This window comes from Gadus macrocephalus, chromosome 12, assembly GCF_031168955.1.
Source record: "Gadus macrocephalus chromosome 12, ASM3116895v1".
In the NCBI taxonomy this organism is placed as follows: domain Eukaryota; kingdom Metazoa; phylum Chordata; class Actinopteri; order Gadiformes; family Gadidae; genus Gadus; species Gadus macrocephalus.
The window spans coordinates 22,892,045-22,911,014 of NC_082393.1; the positions used below are offsets into that span (position 1 = coordinate 22,892,045).

General features: G+C 49.0%; 1 protein-coding gene and 1 long non-coding RNA gene across 3 annotated transcripts in view; both read right to left on the bottom strand.

Moving 5' to 3' along the window:
* Window positions 1–649: 649 nt before the first annotated feature.
* faf1 (Fas (TNFRSF6) associated factor 1) overlaps window positions 650–18,970 on the bottom strand; it is a 56,246-nt gene continuing 37,925 nt past the window's right edge. For both annotated transcript variants that reach the window (XM_060068102.1, XM_060068101.1), the window contains exons 14-18: window positions 15,700–15,836; window positions 15,389–15,477; window positions 11,222–11,302; window positions 10,888–10,965; window positions 650–6,835 (exon numbers count right to left, since the gene is read on the bottom strand). In XM_060068102.1, coding sequence (XP_059924085.1) covers window positions 6,419–6,835; window positions 10,888–10,965; window positions 11,222–11,302; window positions 15,389–15,477; window positions 15,700–15,836 — 802 coding nt within the window. In that variant the 3' untranslated portion in view covers window positions 650–6,418. The remainder of the gene's footprint in view (window positions 6,836–10,887; window positions 10,966–11,221; window positions 11,303–15,388; window positions 15,478–15,699; window positions 15,837–18,970) is intronic.
* On the bottom strand, window positions 7,113–10,051 carry LOC132469961 (uncharacterized). Its single transcript, XR_009528533.1, has 2 exons — window positions 7,534–10,051; window positions 7,113–7,371 (listed from the first exon to the last, which is right to left on the bottom strand). It is a non-coding gene; the product is annotated as an uncharacterized LOC132469961 (long non-coding RNA).

Sequence of the window (18,970 nt, forward strand, 5' to 3'; positions counted from 1 at the left end):
TTTGACTTCTCAGCGGGGTCTTAAGGAGCCTGTCGGCGGGGCGGGGCTGTCGCCTCAAACCTAACGCAGCCCGGTCGGGTGAACCGCCTCATCACACCGCGTCCTTCGAACGCAAGATGGGGAGTCAAGCGGTGTGTGTTGATTTCAGTGCGCGGCACACACACACACACACACACACCTTACCTTGGTGTGTGCATGTGCATGCGCACATGCACACACCAAGGTAAGGTGTGTGTGTGTGTGTGTGTGTGTGTGTGTGTGTGTGTGTGTGTGTGTGTGTGTCGGGCCGCGACGGGAATCCGTCCCGGCCGCGGCGATAACTACCGACACAGCTGCTGGGCTCTTGTTTTTTCCCACCTCAGGAGTGGTGCACTGCAAATGGCTGCCATGTTAATGAACCTGAAAGGCTGTTATGACACCATAGCATCAGGTAGGGGTAAATTAGGCTTTTGGGGGTGGAGCGGGGATGGTGTGTGTGTGTGTGTGTGTGTGCGCGCACGAGTGCAAGTGTTTTTTTTTCTTATTGTGTGTGCGTTTGTGCGTGTATGTATCCATGCATGTTAAGCTAAAAGTCAAGTCTGGTGTGAATGCCTGTAACTGGGCTGCCCTCTTGGGTATTGGGAGAGGTAAGGGGGTGGGGATGGCGCAGGGTGTTGTTGGTGGGGGTGGGGGTGGGGGGGTGTGTGTGTGTGTGTGTGTGTGTGTGTGTGTGTGTGTGTGTGTGTGTGTGTGTGTGTGTGTGTGTGTGTGTGTGTGTGTGTGTGTGTGTGTGTGTGTGTGTGTGTGTGTGTGTGTGTCCGCACGCACGCACGCACGCCAGCATCTGACTAAGAAAATGAAAGTAGGGAAACAAGATGCCACACTGACACAGGAGACGAGTGCCATCGGTGATTGTTTACATTGTTATCCAATTAACAGACCATAAGCATGGAGGCATCTGTCAACAAACAAAGCTGTTGTTTTTTCCCCCTGCTCTGCCTAAGCCATATCTCCTTCTCTGTGTGGGCCTCTGCACGCGGCCACGCACACACACGCACCAGACAGACACAATCTCGCCCGCCTGCCTCCCCCCCCCACCCCGTTTGTTTTGACCTTGAGTCAATATCATTTCAATCAACCCATTTGGATTAAATCACTCCGTTACTTGTTGAATTATGAAATTGTTCGGCGACTAATTAAAGAAAACGTGATTCGCAAAGATTCCGGGTAAACTCGGAACAGCCTGCGAGCCATCGCCGCCGTTAAATAATAAAAAATACATCATAATTGAGGCGCTTAGAAATCTGAATTGATTCCAGCGTTTGTGTGCGGCCTGAATAACCAACAACGAAACAACAATACAATTACAGTCACTAAAGATTCTACCACCGCAAATCCAACTTCAAAACCTGGAACTTATGGAAAGGAGACCTGTCAATTCTTGGATTGAAAAACAGTAATAATGTCCTCCAATAATTAAATATTATATTTCAAACAAGTCGTCATCACATTTCACAATATAATAACGCGCTAATAATATCACCTCGGTTAATAGCCACAACGCGGTGGCACATCTCCTCGCGGCTCACATCACATCATTAACACTCACGGGGAACTCTGAAATGAGCGTCGCAAATGCAGATTGCCTTATCCAAATGAAAAAAACACATTGATAACAGAAGAGGGGGGTGGTGGGGGGGGACAGTAATGCTCGCGCAAAGAGAAAGAGAAAATAAACACAGCCCTCCTGAAAGATGTCCCGTTTCCAACTTAATCAAACGCGCAGCTGAAATAACGCATTTTTAATGAAGCCATTACAGGCCCTGACTATGTTAATTAAAACCAAATAACTTGTCTTTTTAAAACTAGTGTTGTCAAGTGTTTATTTGGCCAATTACAAAAGCAGTGGGAGATCATTATCCGCTGCCAGCCGCGGTGACAACACGTAGCGCCAGGGCGTGAACACAACACCGCTGAACAGCACAGATTAGGACCCGCACATCAAAGAGACGGCTGCCGCGGCCGGGCAACGGCTGGGGGCGGGGCCGGGGGAGAGAGAGAGGGGAGAGAGACACCGGCTGAGAGCAGGGGGTCGAGAGAGAGAGAGAGAGGGGAGAGAGACACCGGCTGGGAGCAGGGGGTCGAGGGAGAGAGAGAGAGAGGGGAGAGAGACACCGGCTGGGAGCAGGGGGCCGAGGGAGAGAGAGAGAGGGAGAGAGACACCGGCTGAGAGCAGGGGGCCGAGGGAGAGAGAGGGGAGAGAGACACCGGCTGAGAGCAGGGGGCCGAGGGAGAGAGAGAGAGGGGAGAGAGACACCGGCTGGGAGCAGGGGGCCGAGGGCGAGAGAGAGGAGAACAGAGGGAGAGAGACACCGGCTTGGAGCTGGGCCGAGGGAGAGAGAGGGGAGAACAGAGGGAGAGAGACAACAGGGGAGGGCCAGGGGAGGGGGGGAGAGAGAGAGAGAGAGAGAGAGAGAGAGAGAGAGAGTGAGAGCGAGAGCGAGAGAGAGACTAGTAGAGCCAGGGGAGAGAGAGAGAGAACAGAGAGAGAGAGAGAAGGAGACACCAGGAGAGCCACGGGAGAGAGAATAAAGAGAGGGATCAGCCGGCCAGTCTTGGAGGAGGGAAAGAAGTGTAGAACGAATGAAATAAAATAAGGAGCACAAAACACTCATTGAGAAAGGAGGAGGGGAGGGGGGGGGGGGGGGGTGAGGAGAGCAGGAGTGGAGCTGGCAGGAGTAGGAGGGGGGGGGAGGAGGCCGAGAGACATGGGAGGGAAAAGTGACGGCGGGAGAGGGAAAGTCAAGAGGAGGAGGAGTAGCTCAGAAGGACAGGGATCCCCCCGGGGGAAAACCGCTTTTTGACCTCAGGGAAGAAATTGGGACCCAAAGGCGTCTTCCTCTCTCCCTCTCTCCCTCTCTCCCGCTCTCCCACTCTTCCTCTCTCCCTCTCTCCCACTCTCCCTCTCTTCCTCTCTCCCTCTCTCCCGCTCCCGCAAAGAGGCAAGCGCACCTGCACACGTGCACACAGACAGGCCTTTTATCAATTACCTGGGGTCATAGCCAGGGACGTCTGCGTCGGTGTCCTGAAGGAGGCGTGTGGGTCCGATGCCTCAAACAGGATATTATGGGGACGGATTAATCCGAACCAAATAAACTGCAATAGTTCTTTTGCTAATTCTTTCAGAGTGAAAAAAACCCCCCCAACAACCGGTTTCGGTGCAGATGTGAAATCCATCTCACAGCCGTCCACAGACCACGCTGCGTCGTTTTTGAACAGCTCTGTTTATTTTCCCTGCATCTTAAGTTTTGTCTAAGAAGCATTTGGCTGAATTTGCACAGTTCAAACATTTGTTTGAGACGGAGCTGGAGGAGAGATTAGGAGAGTGGGAAAGCAGGAAGAGGGTACAGTATCACAGTACCAAGAATAATATGCTGCTCAGACCGTGTTTGGGTTGTCACAGAAGCTGCTTCGGGCGAGGAGTGAAAAACTGTGAAGGGGAGGAATAATGAGCCTGGGTCTGACTCATGGCGTCTAAACACGCTTTCTCGCTCGTCTAAAGAGGACGGGCTAACAGGCCTCTGCGATACAATAAACGCTACGGCACGATTTATTTATATCCCGACATGGCTGCTTCTGAATAAAAAAAACAACAACTGAAATCAACGACCCCCAAAATAACGTATAGGTCCCTCAACTGCCAGCTATACTCCACGCCATATTGCGGGGCCAATTGTACAGCATCTCTCCCTCATCCCCATTCATAAATGCTGAATTACTGCCGAGGATCCACCACCGCGACGGCTCGGTGCCCCAGGGCTGCCCAAAGACGGGGGTTAAGCGAGACTCTCCCTCTGCAGTAGCAGCCCGTCACTAAGAGAGGCTAAGTTTGCAGGGCACAACAAAGCCGGCTACACATGCTGCCAGTGTACAGGCTGCTGTAGCGCCGCGAGGAGCTAAGCCGCTCGCAACCAAATGTCGAGGAGGAGACGCCGTCCAAAAAACCGGGGGTAATTATAGTCCCCCGCTGGGCGACACACGGGGAACTGCCACGGCGCAAATCTAGGGAGGGGGATCGTATTGTTTTGGCATGCGTTTTGATGTACATCTCAATTTATTTCCATTTCGTCCTTTATTTGTTTTTTATCTATTTGACACACAGGAACCGGCTGTTTTTGTGGCAAAGTGCTTCCCGTTTTTTTGGGGTACGGTGCGTATTTCAGTCCCATCCACTAATTTATTTATTTTTTGCTTTCTTCCGCCGCAATACTGAAGACAACAGTAATGGCAATTCAGAGCGAGAAGGAAGAAGAAGGCAACACTGCGAGAAAAAAAAAACAGAGCAAACAAAAGACGAGAGAAGCCGCCGGAAAAAAGGAAGGTTTCAACAGTTGTGGCGTTGGAGAAATGCAATAGTGGTGGATCCTCCATCCTGGGCTGCTGGCAGCACGGCAGGGGGAAGCGTCTGGAGTGGATGAAGGCTCCCCTGCGCACCCCTCTCATTTAATTACATTACAGAGCTGCCGGATTAGAAGCGAGGCCTGTGTTCCGCACCGCCCCCCCCCCCTCCCAGCCCCCCCCCGCCCAGAGCCATCCCCCAAATCTCTCGCCTTTTGTTTTCTGGAAGCAACTCTCTTCCCTCAGCTCTCCTCCGCTTGTTGTTTTTATTTGTTCTTCCATACTCGCAGAATGTATCTCTAAATTAAATGTTTTCTTTGTTTAGGATTTTCCCCGCTCTCTCTCTCTCTCTCTCTCTCTCTCTCCCCCCCCCCCCCCCCCCCCCCGTCTCATCCCGTTCTGCAGAGTCAGCATCCCATCCGCTGTTTCCCCCCCCTCTCCCCTAATCCCGCCGTCCTGTTTCTGCCCCGAATTTCCTCTGCGATGCAGACACATCTTTATCTCTGTCTCAAACACATGTTTACTCTTGATTATAAAGAGACAACTGTGAATCCTTTAAGTGACAAAGTTGTGAGCGAGGCATGTCGTCGCTTGAAAATATTTGTGGATGTGTTGAAGTGGCTGATTGCGGCGCCGGGGCGAGAGTGTGCAGCGGCGGTGGCGGCGGCGATGTGTGTTAGTTTGAGACGTGTGTGCGCGTGTGTTAGTTTGAGGTGTTTGTGCGCCTAGCGTTCCCTGCAGACCGCCATGGCACACTGCCTGGGCAGGCCCACACACACACACACACACACACACACACACACACACACACACACACACACACACACACACACACACACACACACACACACACACACACACACACACGTTGCATGCGCGCGCACACTCCCCTCTTGATTAATGGAAATCTCATTTTTGTTTCCAGCCGCAAGGCTAATTAAGCAGGTAGTTAAAGCAGTGCTCATTAGCCAGCGAGCAGAGTGCTGCAGCCTAGGCCCCTTAATGAGAGACTGCAGCCGATTGGCTGCAGCGCGAGCCATAGAGAATACTCCCGTTAGTGCTGACAACTGTATCCTAACACTGACAGAGTGTAATGTATACACAATGGGCTGATACTAATTAATATTCACCCAATATATACACCCGGGCAGGTGCGCCTGGATTTAGCGGTTGGCTTAGCCGATCCTTTTCGCAGGTACGCGTAAACAAACACACAGACGTGGGAACGTGCCCGTCGCCGCACAGCGCCCAAGGCCCCACACTGAATCAACAACCACACGTACGATAAAAACTAAAAACACATCCACACACACACACACACACACAACACAAACATACAGCAAAAGTACAGCCTTGGGGCCGGGCGACAGGTACAGAGACAGTCCCCTCAGTGCGGGGGCCGGGCGACAGGGACAGAGCCATTCCCCTCAGCGGTGTGGTCCCGCTGTCCCTCCCCTCACAAGCCAGGCCCCGGAGGCCCGGCCGGGCATCACACCCGGGCGGACCTCTGCCCTCGGGCTGGGACACCGGAGCCAATTACAGCCGAGGAAATCTCCAGCAGAGAGGAAGGGAAGGAGGACAGAGAGCCGGCAGTAATTTGAGCTTGTGATAGTGGTGAAGGAGGAGGAGGAGGAGGAGGAGGAGGAGGAGGAGGAGGAGGGCAGATATCTTCTACCTCTTCGAATGATATCTCCCCATCTCCCTGGCACAGAGATGTACATAGATAAGGAGATACGGGTGGAAGAAAGCTTCTATTCTATCATGTAGAAACTATCTTTCAGTGCTCGTTGCTGTTTCTGATAGCTTAAATGGATGGTAGGTTAACATTTAATAGCTGTTATTGAGTGTGCTTGGTTAGAAAGTCTGCCATTAGTGAGTGATATGCGCTGTGAGAATATCTTTTCGGAGTGGGGAGGGCCCTTCTTTCAATGAGCCCATTTCGATTTGAATCACTCCCGTCTCATTTCTGAACAATCAAGGCCTCTCTTCCCGATTCAGTGAATCAGAGAAATCCTCCTGCCCGTCAAGCACAGCCAAGCACTCAGCGATAATCTATCAATGGCGGGGAAATGGAGTGCAGGGAGAGTGTGTTATCTTGGGGTTGTTTCTCTTCAAAATCCCACCAAAATCCCACCGTCTCTCTGCTCACACGCCTCGGACCCCACCCACAGCGCCGTCGAGTGGGTGGGTGTGGAGAAGCGTGTTTGTGTTGCGTGCGAGCCTTACGGCCGTCCTTACGTACATTTTTACGAGGGAAGGTGGTGAGCAGCTTGAACTCTTCGAAGGGGTACCCCTTGGACGCCACAAAGTCGAAGAGGACCTGCAGCTTACAGCTGCCGAGGAAACGCCGCTCCAGGAACTCGCCGCTTGGCGTGCGGATACGCAGCTTGCTGATTGGCTCCCCCTTCTCCTGGGTGGGCTCCGGCGGTAGGGCCTGCTCCAGGGACAGACGGATGGCCTGGGAGGGGGAGCAGAGAGGACAGAAGAGGAGGGGATGAAGGGCGGGACCCAGCACCTTATGAAACACCTGGTGGATAGAGTTTGATGAGTTTGACGTTTTTGAAGTGGCAATGTTTTGGAGCACTACCGCAATATCTCGTTAATCTGGCGAATGCATACGAATCTTAAATCAACCTTGGACTTATAGCATTCACGTTTTTAAAATATGTAAAGCTGCGCTGGGTGACCTTATTCCGTTGAAATATTTGCACACAATCTTTTGCCCAATATCGACATTAAAGAGACCCAATTATACTACTTTTCTGGTCTTAATTTCTTATTAATGACTCCTATAGCGCAACCTGACACGAATCACAGCACAAAAAACGATGTAGATTTTCGGGAAACTCTTCCTCTCATCTGGCCGCTTTCAGCATTCTCTCTCAATGCTCGGTTTCGTCCTTCTCTGCCCCCTCGCCCCCCTCCTGCCAACCCCACTCCGTTGTGATTGGTTACCTTCCGGAAGACCTGCTAAGGGCGGTCTTGCTCCACCCCCTCCTTCTGCGCGTGCATGTAGCCTACTACAGCAAAGGTAATCTTTCGGAAAACCAAATAAATTAAATAAGTTTCCCTCACAACCAAAAAAATATTTTTTGGGAGGGGAAGGCATTGTTCCATAAACGTGCAAAGCTACACTGTGAAGTGAAAAGTGTGGACTTGAAGCGCGCGCGGGCAGATTTGACCAGGCATATGGGGGCGTGGCAGGAGTGCCTCTACGTAGATGATTTCCCGGAAATGTGAACAAGTGAATCGCAAACGTTGTTTCGAGTGTTTAGCGCTTTGCACAGCCACCCCAGACTGTCGGCAGGGAATACGTCGAAATGCATGTACGTCATTATTTAACACTTTAGCATGGTTAAACATGACTATCACTCATTATAACAACGTTTATAGGCCATAAAAGCCGAAAAAAACCATAATAGGTCCCCTTTAAATAAACAAACAAGACACCAAAACTCCACCATCAACTCTGCTCTCCACAAGCAAAGCTAATCAACTCTCCAGCGTCTCCGAGACCCTGCTCCAACATCTCCCTCTGGCCTTCTCTCCGCCCTCGTTGTCCCTCCCACCCCCCCCCCCCCCCCCTCCCCCTCCCACCAGCGCCGCCTCCCCCAGCTTGTTGTTCGTGTTGGGCCAGCCGGGGAGCATATGCTGTGACAACAGGCTCCGGCTTTATTTACACAGCATAATGCAATTATATTTCATAAGAGTGTACAACAGTAGCTCATTAGCAGCTTCTGGTGTGCTGGTGGGCAGGGCAGGGCGCGTGCCGCCCAGCTACGACACGTCCCCCCAGGTACCCTGGCTGATGCTGACTGAGATAAAGGAGACCCCGGGGACAGACAGACAGACACACACACACACACACACACACACACTCACACAGGAGGGTGCACCCGGAAGGTTAACACAAAACCACATTGAGACAAAGACAACCACATACACACGTGTGCACATATGACAGTGCAAGCGTCCCTACTTAAAACACCACAAGGCTGGGGGAAGGGGGGGGGGGTGGCGCACACACACACGAGAGAGAGAGACCACGGCCTGCTGCGCCCAAAGAAGCGTGCATGGCTCCATCCCTCCTGGCGTCTATTCACCTTGCTAGCGCCGCCATGCTAACCACAGACAGAACAAACAGACTGGGGGAGGGTGCAGAAGAAGCAGAACCACCACCGCCACGCCCCCACATACACAAAAAAAAGTGACACCAAACCACATGGGCACATGGCTGTAAAAACACAAAAACATTTGCATGGCTGGGGGTGCACGTGCACATGCACGTAGGAGGTATGGACACACACACACACACACACACACACACACACACACACACACACAAACACACTGACACACCCTTCAATTCATCTACTCTTACTTTCATCTTCCTTTGCGTTGCACAAAGGTACACAAGCACCGAACTCTAATTCCCAGTCGCACTTTGGTCTCTCCTGCGACTGCTTGTGTTTTTGACTGTTCACAACAGTCGAAGACGTTAATTACCCTATAGTTTGTGTTTGAATATTGCTGATTTAAGAAAAACTTGAAACAATATTCAGTATGATACACAAGTTTCTATTTCTGTACATGAGAAATTATAAAAAAAAAAAGGTTTTATCCTGCCTCAGCAGCTCTCAGAGAATAAATGGTTAGTTATCATGATTGTAATTGAAGGCGTTGAAAACAGTGTCTATTTGTATTTACTACTTCATATATAGCTTTCCTGGTTTGTTGAAAAAACAACAACATCTAGTTTGTTCTTATGACCACCGTCAGTTAGCTAACTGACGGTGGTCATAAGAACAAACGAGATGTTGTTTTGTATCCACTCATTTATCACTACGGGGAGTTGCACTCATCAAATCTTTACAACTGTACTACTACGTCCATCCTCCACGGTGGAACAGCACAGGCTAATTCTCCCTTCAGGTCACGAGCCACGGTTATGACGACCCACGGAGGCCCCCATTGTCCGGTCTCCGAGAGGCAGCTGTCGCTAAACCCCACGTGGGTGGCTGCAGTGTAGCATAATGCTACCACTTCCGACCAGGGACACCATGGAAACCAACGAGTTTGCGGCAGGAGCAGGGACATAAATAAGAATGACACAGCGGTGATGACCAGTATAACCATAGCGATGGTTATAGTGTCCTTTGTTGTTTATAAAACACACACACACACACACACACACACACACACACACACACACACACACACACACACACACACACACACACACACACACACACACACACACACACACACACACACACACACACACACACACACAAGTTTGCGTAGTGGACAACAGTGATATAATTAAGAAGGCCGTCTTTTGTTGTAGTCTTTTTAAATTTGGAGACAAATCACCTGAGCGAGCTGGGTCACCTGATACCTTCCAGTGGCCTGAGTCTAACTGCTGCTGAGTAAACAGCAATCAGCCAGGGCTGCACTGTTCCACTAAAGGACCATTATTACACTGGTGCCATCTTCACACACAATATTGTTTTTCTTTTTACCCGCAAGCAGTGTGTGTGTACGGTGTGTGTGTGTGTGTGTGTGTGTGTGTGTGTGTGTGTGTGTGTGTGTGTGTGTGTGTGTGTGTGTGTGTGTGTGTGTGTGTGTGTGTGTGTGTGTGTGTGTGTGTGTGTGTGTGTGTGTGTTGTGTGTGTGTGTCCTGTTCACATGCAATTATTGCTGTGAGTGAACGTGTGTTTACTCAAGACTGTCTATGCATGTATGTGGCCATGTATGTGTAAGCCAATGTGTGTACGTTTGTGCGTCAGAAATTGTACATTGTCGTTTGTCCACCTGCGCTTCAATAAGAACCCTGTACAAATACGCAGCGTTTAAACGGAACAATAACTTAATTGAACTTGTGTGTGTGTGTGTGTGTGTGTGTGTGTGTGTGTGTGTGTGTGTGTGCATCTCCACCACACATGCAACACAAATGTGGTTTAGCGACTGAAAGGTTTTTAGCGATACTGCAATATATTTGTCTCATTCTGCTGTCCTGGCGGCAGTGACGGGGGATAATACACTGGATAAACAACCGCTGGCTCGGCCAATGCTGCCCCGTGAGTGGCACATCATGACACGAAACGCAAACAGCTCACAATACAACACTGAGGAACACGCCTGGCGAACGCACGACGGACACCCATATGAAACCTCCGCTTGATACTCGCTGTGCTACAGTACTAAACAAAGGAGCCAATCACCGGCACAATTATGAACATCCCACATTACAAAACGGACTATTTGATTATGGGGTTATGTAGGAAACAGAACGGCGTCCACAGCAAATAGGACCCGCTATCGACAATACATAATACCTGAAAAAAAGGGAGACTGTATTGGATCACCCAAGGATGAATCCCGAAACAATTGAGGTAATATTGCTCCACCCCTCCGGTGCCTTATAAATGATTATAATGAATGAATGGCTCGGTGAAAGAAAAACCAGAGGAAAGTGGCTTTGGTAGTGATGGACTATCCCCTGCTCACCTCCTTCTCATCTTCCTGCTCCTTCCTCATTTGTTCTTGGCGCACCTGTTCCGCCTCCTCCTTCTCTTGTGCTTCTCTCTGCAATGCAAACACATTATTATTAACATATTCCTCACGCTTCGCGTCCACGGCACGTCGCAGTCGGAGGTGGCGTGCGGTTGTAAACCCATCATCCTGACTGACGGGATTGACAGTTGAAATTAAAAATTGCAACAACCGCCGTGGGTTGGGCCGTTGTTTCATTGCCATAACCAGATTGTTGACTGGCATGTTGGCCTTCACCAGGTCCAAGACAACAAAATGGCCGTCCCCAGCCCCAGGCCCGTCAGTGTACCTTCTTACGGTCGGCCTCGAGGGACAGGCGGTAGGCCTCGTCCTGCTCTCGCTTCACCATCTCCCTCGCCTCGCGCTCGTCCTGGAGAGAGAGAGAGAGAGAGAGAGAGCGAGAGAGCGAGAGAGCGAGAGAGAGAACGAGAGCGAGAGCCGAGAGAGAAAACAAAAGGAAACAAAAGACAGTTTAGCTGAAGTACAACAGGGCACTCAAGGCATGTGTTGACCCAGGGACAAGACAAACATCTTTGTGCAACGGGAGCCATGGAAGACCTTGTGCATGGTGGGACTCAAACACCAGGTATAACAGAGCAGCGAGCGGGGAGCGGTTCATTCTGGCAGGCTCGTCCTTTGCCAGGGGGCCTCTTTTAGGTCCCCCCCCCCCACCCAACCCCAACACCACCCCCATCACCCACCCCCATCCCCACCCCATCCCCCCCCCCCCCCCCCCCCCCCCCATCTGTTTTTCCTCTTTTCCCTTTCATTCACTTTCTTTTGCTGTTTGTACAGAGGAAAGGGGACGCGCTCTACCTGCTGTGGGGACAAGGTGTTTTGTGAAGAGCAGAGCCTAAATAATTGGGCCCATTGTGCTGATAGCGCGCAGCCATTTGTCCCCTCCGCTCTATGGGGGCCCACACTGGGGGCCGGCCAGGATGTGACAAGGTACGGCGTCTATTGTGGGCGATGAGAGGGATAATGCGCCGCGAGGTTGGGGTTAGGCCTAGAAAAAGAGATGTGCCATATTGTTGCATTGAGTTTGAATTTGCAAAGGATACATTGGTGCTTTGAGTACACATAATACGTTCGACCGGTTAAAAGAAACTGTAGTTGAATGGCAGCGGGACGGCCTCAAAGAAATCAGTAAAAGACCATCAGTGTATGAATTCAAAGTCACGCAAACAATACAAATACAAAAAAAACACAAGCACACACACAAGCTTAAGAGAAACACTTTTTGTGCGGCACAACTGCGCCCTACAATATTGAAATTGTTTATCAAAAGGAAACGCCCCTGCTTTTCTGTATACAACTAAAGCCATTCACAGATAGCCATGTGCATTGCATTGTTTCCGCGTCTTCCCAGGTCCTGAAATGAGAATAAAGCAACCTGACATTGGCCCCCTTTATATGGACATGCAGGAAATGACATCATTAGCAACCTGGAAAAAAGACAACAAAACACATCAGCCCTCACAAAACAAACGGAAGCTAACCGCGGCTGAGCGGCGAGCCGGTGTGTTTAGCTTGTTGTCTCTTCTAGAACGTAGCCGGCCAGCTGCTTCCACTTCCACAGACACAACAGTCACTCTCAGACTGGAATGTCTAAGCAGGCTAGACGTTTTGCGGTCGTGTCTCACTGCCGAAGTTGAAGAGCAAAGAGAGAGCGAGAGAGATAGAGAGAGAGCGAGGGGGAGACAGAGGAGGAGGGGAAAAGGAAAGTCAAGAGAGAGAGAGGGGGGGGGGGGGGGGGGGGGGGGGTAAGTGGTGAAGAGAGACAAGACTCAGCGAGGATTGAGATCTTTGCCGCAACCCTAACATTTGGGATACCCGTTAAGGTTGACTTCACCCCAGAGATGGAAGGGATCTTGTCAGCTGGAGGATATAGTGGAATTCCTGTGGCTGTTCGAACCGGTGCAGAATAATCCTGGATGTGCATCACACCCTCATCGGCACTTGAACTCTCCTCGGCTGCATTATCACGAGCCATTTCCCCTACGAAGCCTGATGCCTGTGCAATTATCACACTTCACTCATAATTAAGGAGATGGGCCTTCCTGTCTGTCCCCAGCAGCTCTGACACAGCCTCATTCACACTGGCATATTGCAATCTGATTACATCAATATGTGGCGCACTTCTACCGGTCTAAAGCATTTGAGTGTGAAAAAACTATCTGATTGTGATTACAATAAAGTGTAGTATACGGTAAATGGTCTTTTAAAAAAGTATACTGCCCCCAACATAAAAGGCAAAGTAATGTCCAAATGAACAGATAAACGAAAGCAGAGCTCATGTATTACAATGAGGTTTAAGAGAGAGCTCATGTATTACAATGAGGTTTACACATGATGGTAAACGGAAGGAAACATGCTTTTAGCATGATCAAGAAATAGGTATGACATTGATCTAAAAATTGAAAACACAATAATTCCTGTTTTAGCATACAAGTGACCGTCCCAATAGAGGCACACCTTTAAGAACCCGTGCAACCCATCAATGACTCACTCTGTATTAAAGCATTCAAGATCTCACAAATGAACGCTAATGAGGGAGGGCCTTTTTACTTTACCCACACAAGCTTGAACTACTCAAGGCATGTGGCACAGTTGCCTACAGACAAACGGAATGAGCACTATGTACCAAACAACAAGAACACACTAGCAGACAACATCCAACACCCCAATCGCAACCTTGTGAATCACGACAGGTACATCATCGGAATAGCTCTGGTGGTTTCTGTTGAGCAGGCTTGATCTGTGTCAAGAGGACATTCGCTTGTCATTTGATGTGACTGCAGATCTCCATCCCTTGAGAGTCACCGACTAAACACAGAGAGGAGAGGTCGTGCCGCGGGGCTGGCGGTGACGACACAGTCCATGATCCCCTAGGTTCCCATGGCCGGGGTAAGACATTGTTGAGATAGCAGAGTTGACTCACTGCACGGGTGACTGGCTGATTTGAGACGGCTAAATACCTATGATGGTGTGACACTGGACTAAATTAGTTACAGTAGTCAAACATAGGCAAGGCAGATGTCTGAGTGACTTAATAGTCTGGGGGAACCTGAGGTCACAGGGTGAAGTCTCGCGTCATCAACTGTGCAGACCAAAGCCATACGATATGTCCCATTGGAAGACAATGGGAAAAATTAAAACACAATAAATGCTATTAATCATAATAAACTATTGATGCTAAAATATATACACTGAAAACTAATGCTAATAAAATAGTACCAATACTATTTGAATAATTTATTTTGAAATATAATGGTAATAATATGCTGCAAATACTAATGCTAACAGTAGAGAGAAAATGTAAACTGTACCCCCTCTCTACGGTAGAAACAAGTTGTACTTTCACTTTCCCAACAAGCCAACAATGCTCCAGGTGATTGCTCACAATGGAACTGTTTGATGCAAACAGATGATCTACCTTTAAAAAAAAGAGATCAACATCACTAAAACATCCAATGGCCTGCAAAGCAAAAGGCGCATAGAGCTGTATTCCAGACCCTGATTGAAGTCATTGACCAAACCAACAACCGAAAAAGGGCGAGCTCACTCTTTGACGGACACAAAGGGAAGACTGGGTGTGTGTGTGTGTGTGTGTGTGTGTGTGTGTGTGTGTGTGTGTGTGTGTGTGTGTGTGTGTGTGTGTGTGTGTGTGTGTGTGTGTGTGTGTGTGTGTGTGTGTGTGTGTGTGGGGGAGTCTTTGACAGTGAGTGAAACCTCTCTCGTCGTACTGTCCCAGAGAGCGAGCCGTCTCTCCCGACATGAAAGGGGGGAGAGCCACGGCGGCTGGGCTTTCTTCTGCGGAGCGGAGCCCTTGAATGGTGTTTGTCCTGGGTCTATTGGATTAAACGCAGGCCGCGGAGGACGGAGGCCGTGGAGCGCACCGACGGGCAGACACACGAGGTTGACTCAGGGGACAACTCTGTATCCTGTGCCTATTCAGACACCGAAAGGCCACAGTCGACTCACACTAAAAGGAGAGAGGGGGGGGGGGGGGGGGGTCGTGGGGAGGGGGGCGAAAGGGTGCTGTACCCCCCCCCCCCTCTGGACTCTGAGTTCAATGGCATGCATGCTGTTTGCATTCCTCTTACGACTCTTTGTGATGTGTCCCAGCATGTTGTCGTTTAGCTCTGCTCACGTCGCCAGACATCAGACCCACTCAAGTGGCCTTCCCTCACAAGGGTTAGACACCGTTGGTCGTTAGTACGGGGGACTCTGTGTACACCTGGGTTACTGTGCTACTGATCGTTACCAGTAAATAGGGTGTGTAGTGGGTTTGATCCCAAATCGGAGGGACACATTCAAGTCATTTTGGTTATGGAGCCCAACCCACAGTTTAACTCTCAATAACAAACCATGACTTCCACCCCTGAATGTCTACCACGAGGAACCTCTATTTTGGTCCCAGCGGTAAAAAGGAAACCGGTGGATTCCCCCTTACCTCGTCCTTGATGTCCTCTTGTTGCTGTGCTGTGAAGATTTCCTGGGCCCCCATTAGCCTCATCATCAGCTCATCCACTGTCGTGTTCCCTAAACACGTCAACGAACAACAAGGAGTCAAGACAGAGAGAGAGAGAGAGAGAGAGAGAGACAGAGACAGAGAGAGAGGACCGTTGCACCCCGCAGAAATATTTGTAGACACAAAAAGAATGATCACCAAGTAGGACATTGAAATTAACATTGAAACGATAAGGAAATATTGAAATTAATTCGAATGGGTGGAAAAACATTTGAGTCGTAGATTATAATAACCTTGAATGACGTTTAACACTTCGTTGGACGTGCGTTTGCCCATAACTATGAGGAGCAGGGGGAACTGGTCCGTCTTGTAGGTCCGTATGGTCTGTGCCACCACACTGCCAAAATGCCTTGTGCACATGGTGAGTAGTCTGGAACACAAAAATTAGGGCGGAAATTAGTTTATTTTTTTCCCACACAGGCCTCGTCTCTGCCGTGGTTAACAGACATGCGGCTACAAATTATGCAAATAAGATAACAAAGGCAAATGGATAGGCTAGAGGAGTTAGATTTGAGTCCATTACAGACACATTTGTGTGTATTAGACCCGCCTGCTTTGACGCACACACACACACACACACACACACACACACACACACACACACACACACACACACACACACACACGTGTGTATTTACCGACATTCCATATGCAAAGCACAAATACACCAAACTCACGGCATTAAAGACTTTAAAACCAATTCTGCCTTTTCCCTCATTCCATCAGAGTGACACGCTGTCTAAATAGGAACCCGCATATAAATTAGTATTCCTCACCAGGCTCCCTGAATTGATAGGGCAAGAGAGGATTTCTTATTCCATTACAAAGACAGAACTTTTTAAATTAACATTTCAGGGAAGGAAAAGGGTAGCAGGCAGCCGGAGCCCTGCCCAGCGCTCGCTGTAAATGTCATAATATTAATGAATTGCTATAGAGTGAATGCAAATATAGATTAGCTTTTTCCTCCTCCTCCTGCCGTCGCCGCCTTTTAATAAGATCTACTTTAATAACTGGGCTGGTAAAATGCAGGAGTAATGGAACGAGGCAGAGTGGCAGAGGGCCAGGGGGAGATGAGGTGGCGTGGTCAGAACAGACTGCCTTCAAATTAAAAACATGAATTAAAGTTAAGACTAGAGAGACTCGGGCCAAGTTCCGGATGCTGGAACAGGTGTGAGCACGAGAACGCTCTGGGATGAATCGGGATAATCGTGAATGTCAGGAATGTTGCATTTTCAAATGTAAAAATACTTTGGATTAAACTGTATCGATGTTCCTCAATGCTTTTGTTGCCCTGCCTTGTTTTCGAACAATCCACTCAAATGGTCGACCTACTCTATTTGAGAAAAGCTAAGACATCAACTCTTGGCTTTTTAAGGCCTTCAAATATGTTTTGTATAGATGAACGCTAGACCCCTAATAAACATCTCTGCTAAATAGATAAATAAATCTGACCCAGGGCACATTTAACATACTTTTAAACCATGAACTTCCTGTAACCTGGCGTAGCCCTTCTCAAACAGGGGCTGTCAAGGTACCCCAACTCCTGCAGTGCGTTTTGATCTTGACACTGGTTCTTGTAAAGCCCTCAGCCAAGGCCGACCACAACAATAGCTCGGAGGGAAACACTAAACTGTAATGAAAGTCTGGGGTGACAATGGACCCCACCTTGAAGGGAAACCCAATCTCACTACCCTCATCAAACACACTCCGTCGTCTTCTCAGGGGTCAGTTCAAGGCTTTCTTAGGCTGTGCTTCTGCATTTAAGGACTCGACATTATCACCATTCAGTCATCGTGGAGATAAGAAAAAAATTGTGGGGATAATAATGACTTTTTAAATGGGGAACGTCCATTGTCTATTATAAATGGTGGAATGACTCCTTGGATGCAGAATCGTGGTTTGCCCTCAGCGCGTGCCTCTAAGTTACAGGAGTAGGAAAGGAACATGAACACATGGATACAGACCCATGTATGGAACAAGTACTGACACAACAGTGAGTGAAGGAGGAAGTGGGGCTAACCCCAGGGAGCTGAGGTGAACAGTTCAGGGCTTCCTAAACCTGCCGCAAAAGCATCTCGCTAAGGAATGCAGCCGGAGCTACACTCAGGGCACCCAGAGGCCCCGACACAATCCTCACCAGACATGTCAAATTTAGAAAAAGAAAAACACCCTCATTACCAAAGTCGCGAAACCACGGACAAAAACTGCAAAACAAAAACCTCAACATTCATGACCTTTTGGCTCTTGGTTGGGCGACTAATGTGATGGACATGTTCAAATTCGTCACCGCACTCAACCCTAACGCGTCTGGAAGCACACTCAGGTAGCTAAAATGGATAATGTCCCCCCCTCCCCCCCAGCAAGTCAAGTTAACGTTCTCCCCCGTCAGTGCGGTGGCTGAGCACCAGAGACGACAGGCGGTCGGCACGACGACAGGGGCTGGGATTGGCAGCTGCAGAGCCAGGAGGGTACAGTTGCGCTGCGGGAAATCTTTCCGCCCCGTCACATGTATGGGAACCGGATGCAGCGCGTCTTGTGCTCAGTGTGTTACTTGGGCGTTATTGCTTTAAAAAACGAGCGAGGACATGTTATGATTGGACGAGAGCCCACGTCCTCTCACCAATGGTAATCACGTTTGCATCTGGGTCGAAGGACAGCCAACAGTCAAGTGTGCGGGACACATTTAGTGGTTTGCATTTTTTTGCTTTGTGTTCGTCCTGCAGTGAGTGTGAAATTACTAGGAATAAGGGTGTAGCAATAAACTAGTCGTACGATTCATAGAAAAAACATTTTGACTGCATTTGTATGTACCTATATGCGTGTTCGTGCATGTGTTATTATGTAGAATTATTTTGTATGTCGAAATCATGTGTTTTGTTATAATCATGTTTTGTTATAATCATTTAGTTTCTGTATAGCTGCAAGTCTAGGAGCTATACATAAACAAAATGGGTGCACAATTAAATGATTAGTAACAACGGGGTTATAATTTGCAAATAATTTCCTCATTAGTATCACCAACATACACACAATATATACACAAGTATATATGTATAAGTTATAATTAATCTTAATGAACTGGTGACTAGGCACCATGCTGGTCCAATGAATGGACACATCGCCATCCAATAACTGACTCATATTTCCACACAAAGCATGACGGCAGAAAAAAAGAAATCAGTTTAGTCTCCTCTATTAAACGTTTCAATATTTGGAATGTGCAGAGAGACTGTCGTGTCTGTGATAGATCACATGCCGTTCCCATGGGGGACAATTACACATTAGCATGCAATCAGCAGTACTGCCGTTATGCATAATTAATCATTAAACATTGAGGACTGTGAGAATAAAGAGAGGCAACTCTACATTCCAATAGCAGCAGGTTCATATAGCGCACGCGCGCACACACACAGACACACACACACACACACACACACACACACACACGTTACAGCCCCTGTGACTAATGCCAATCACTCGTCACTCTGGATCAACCATGGAGCG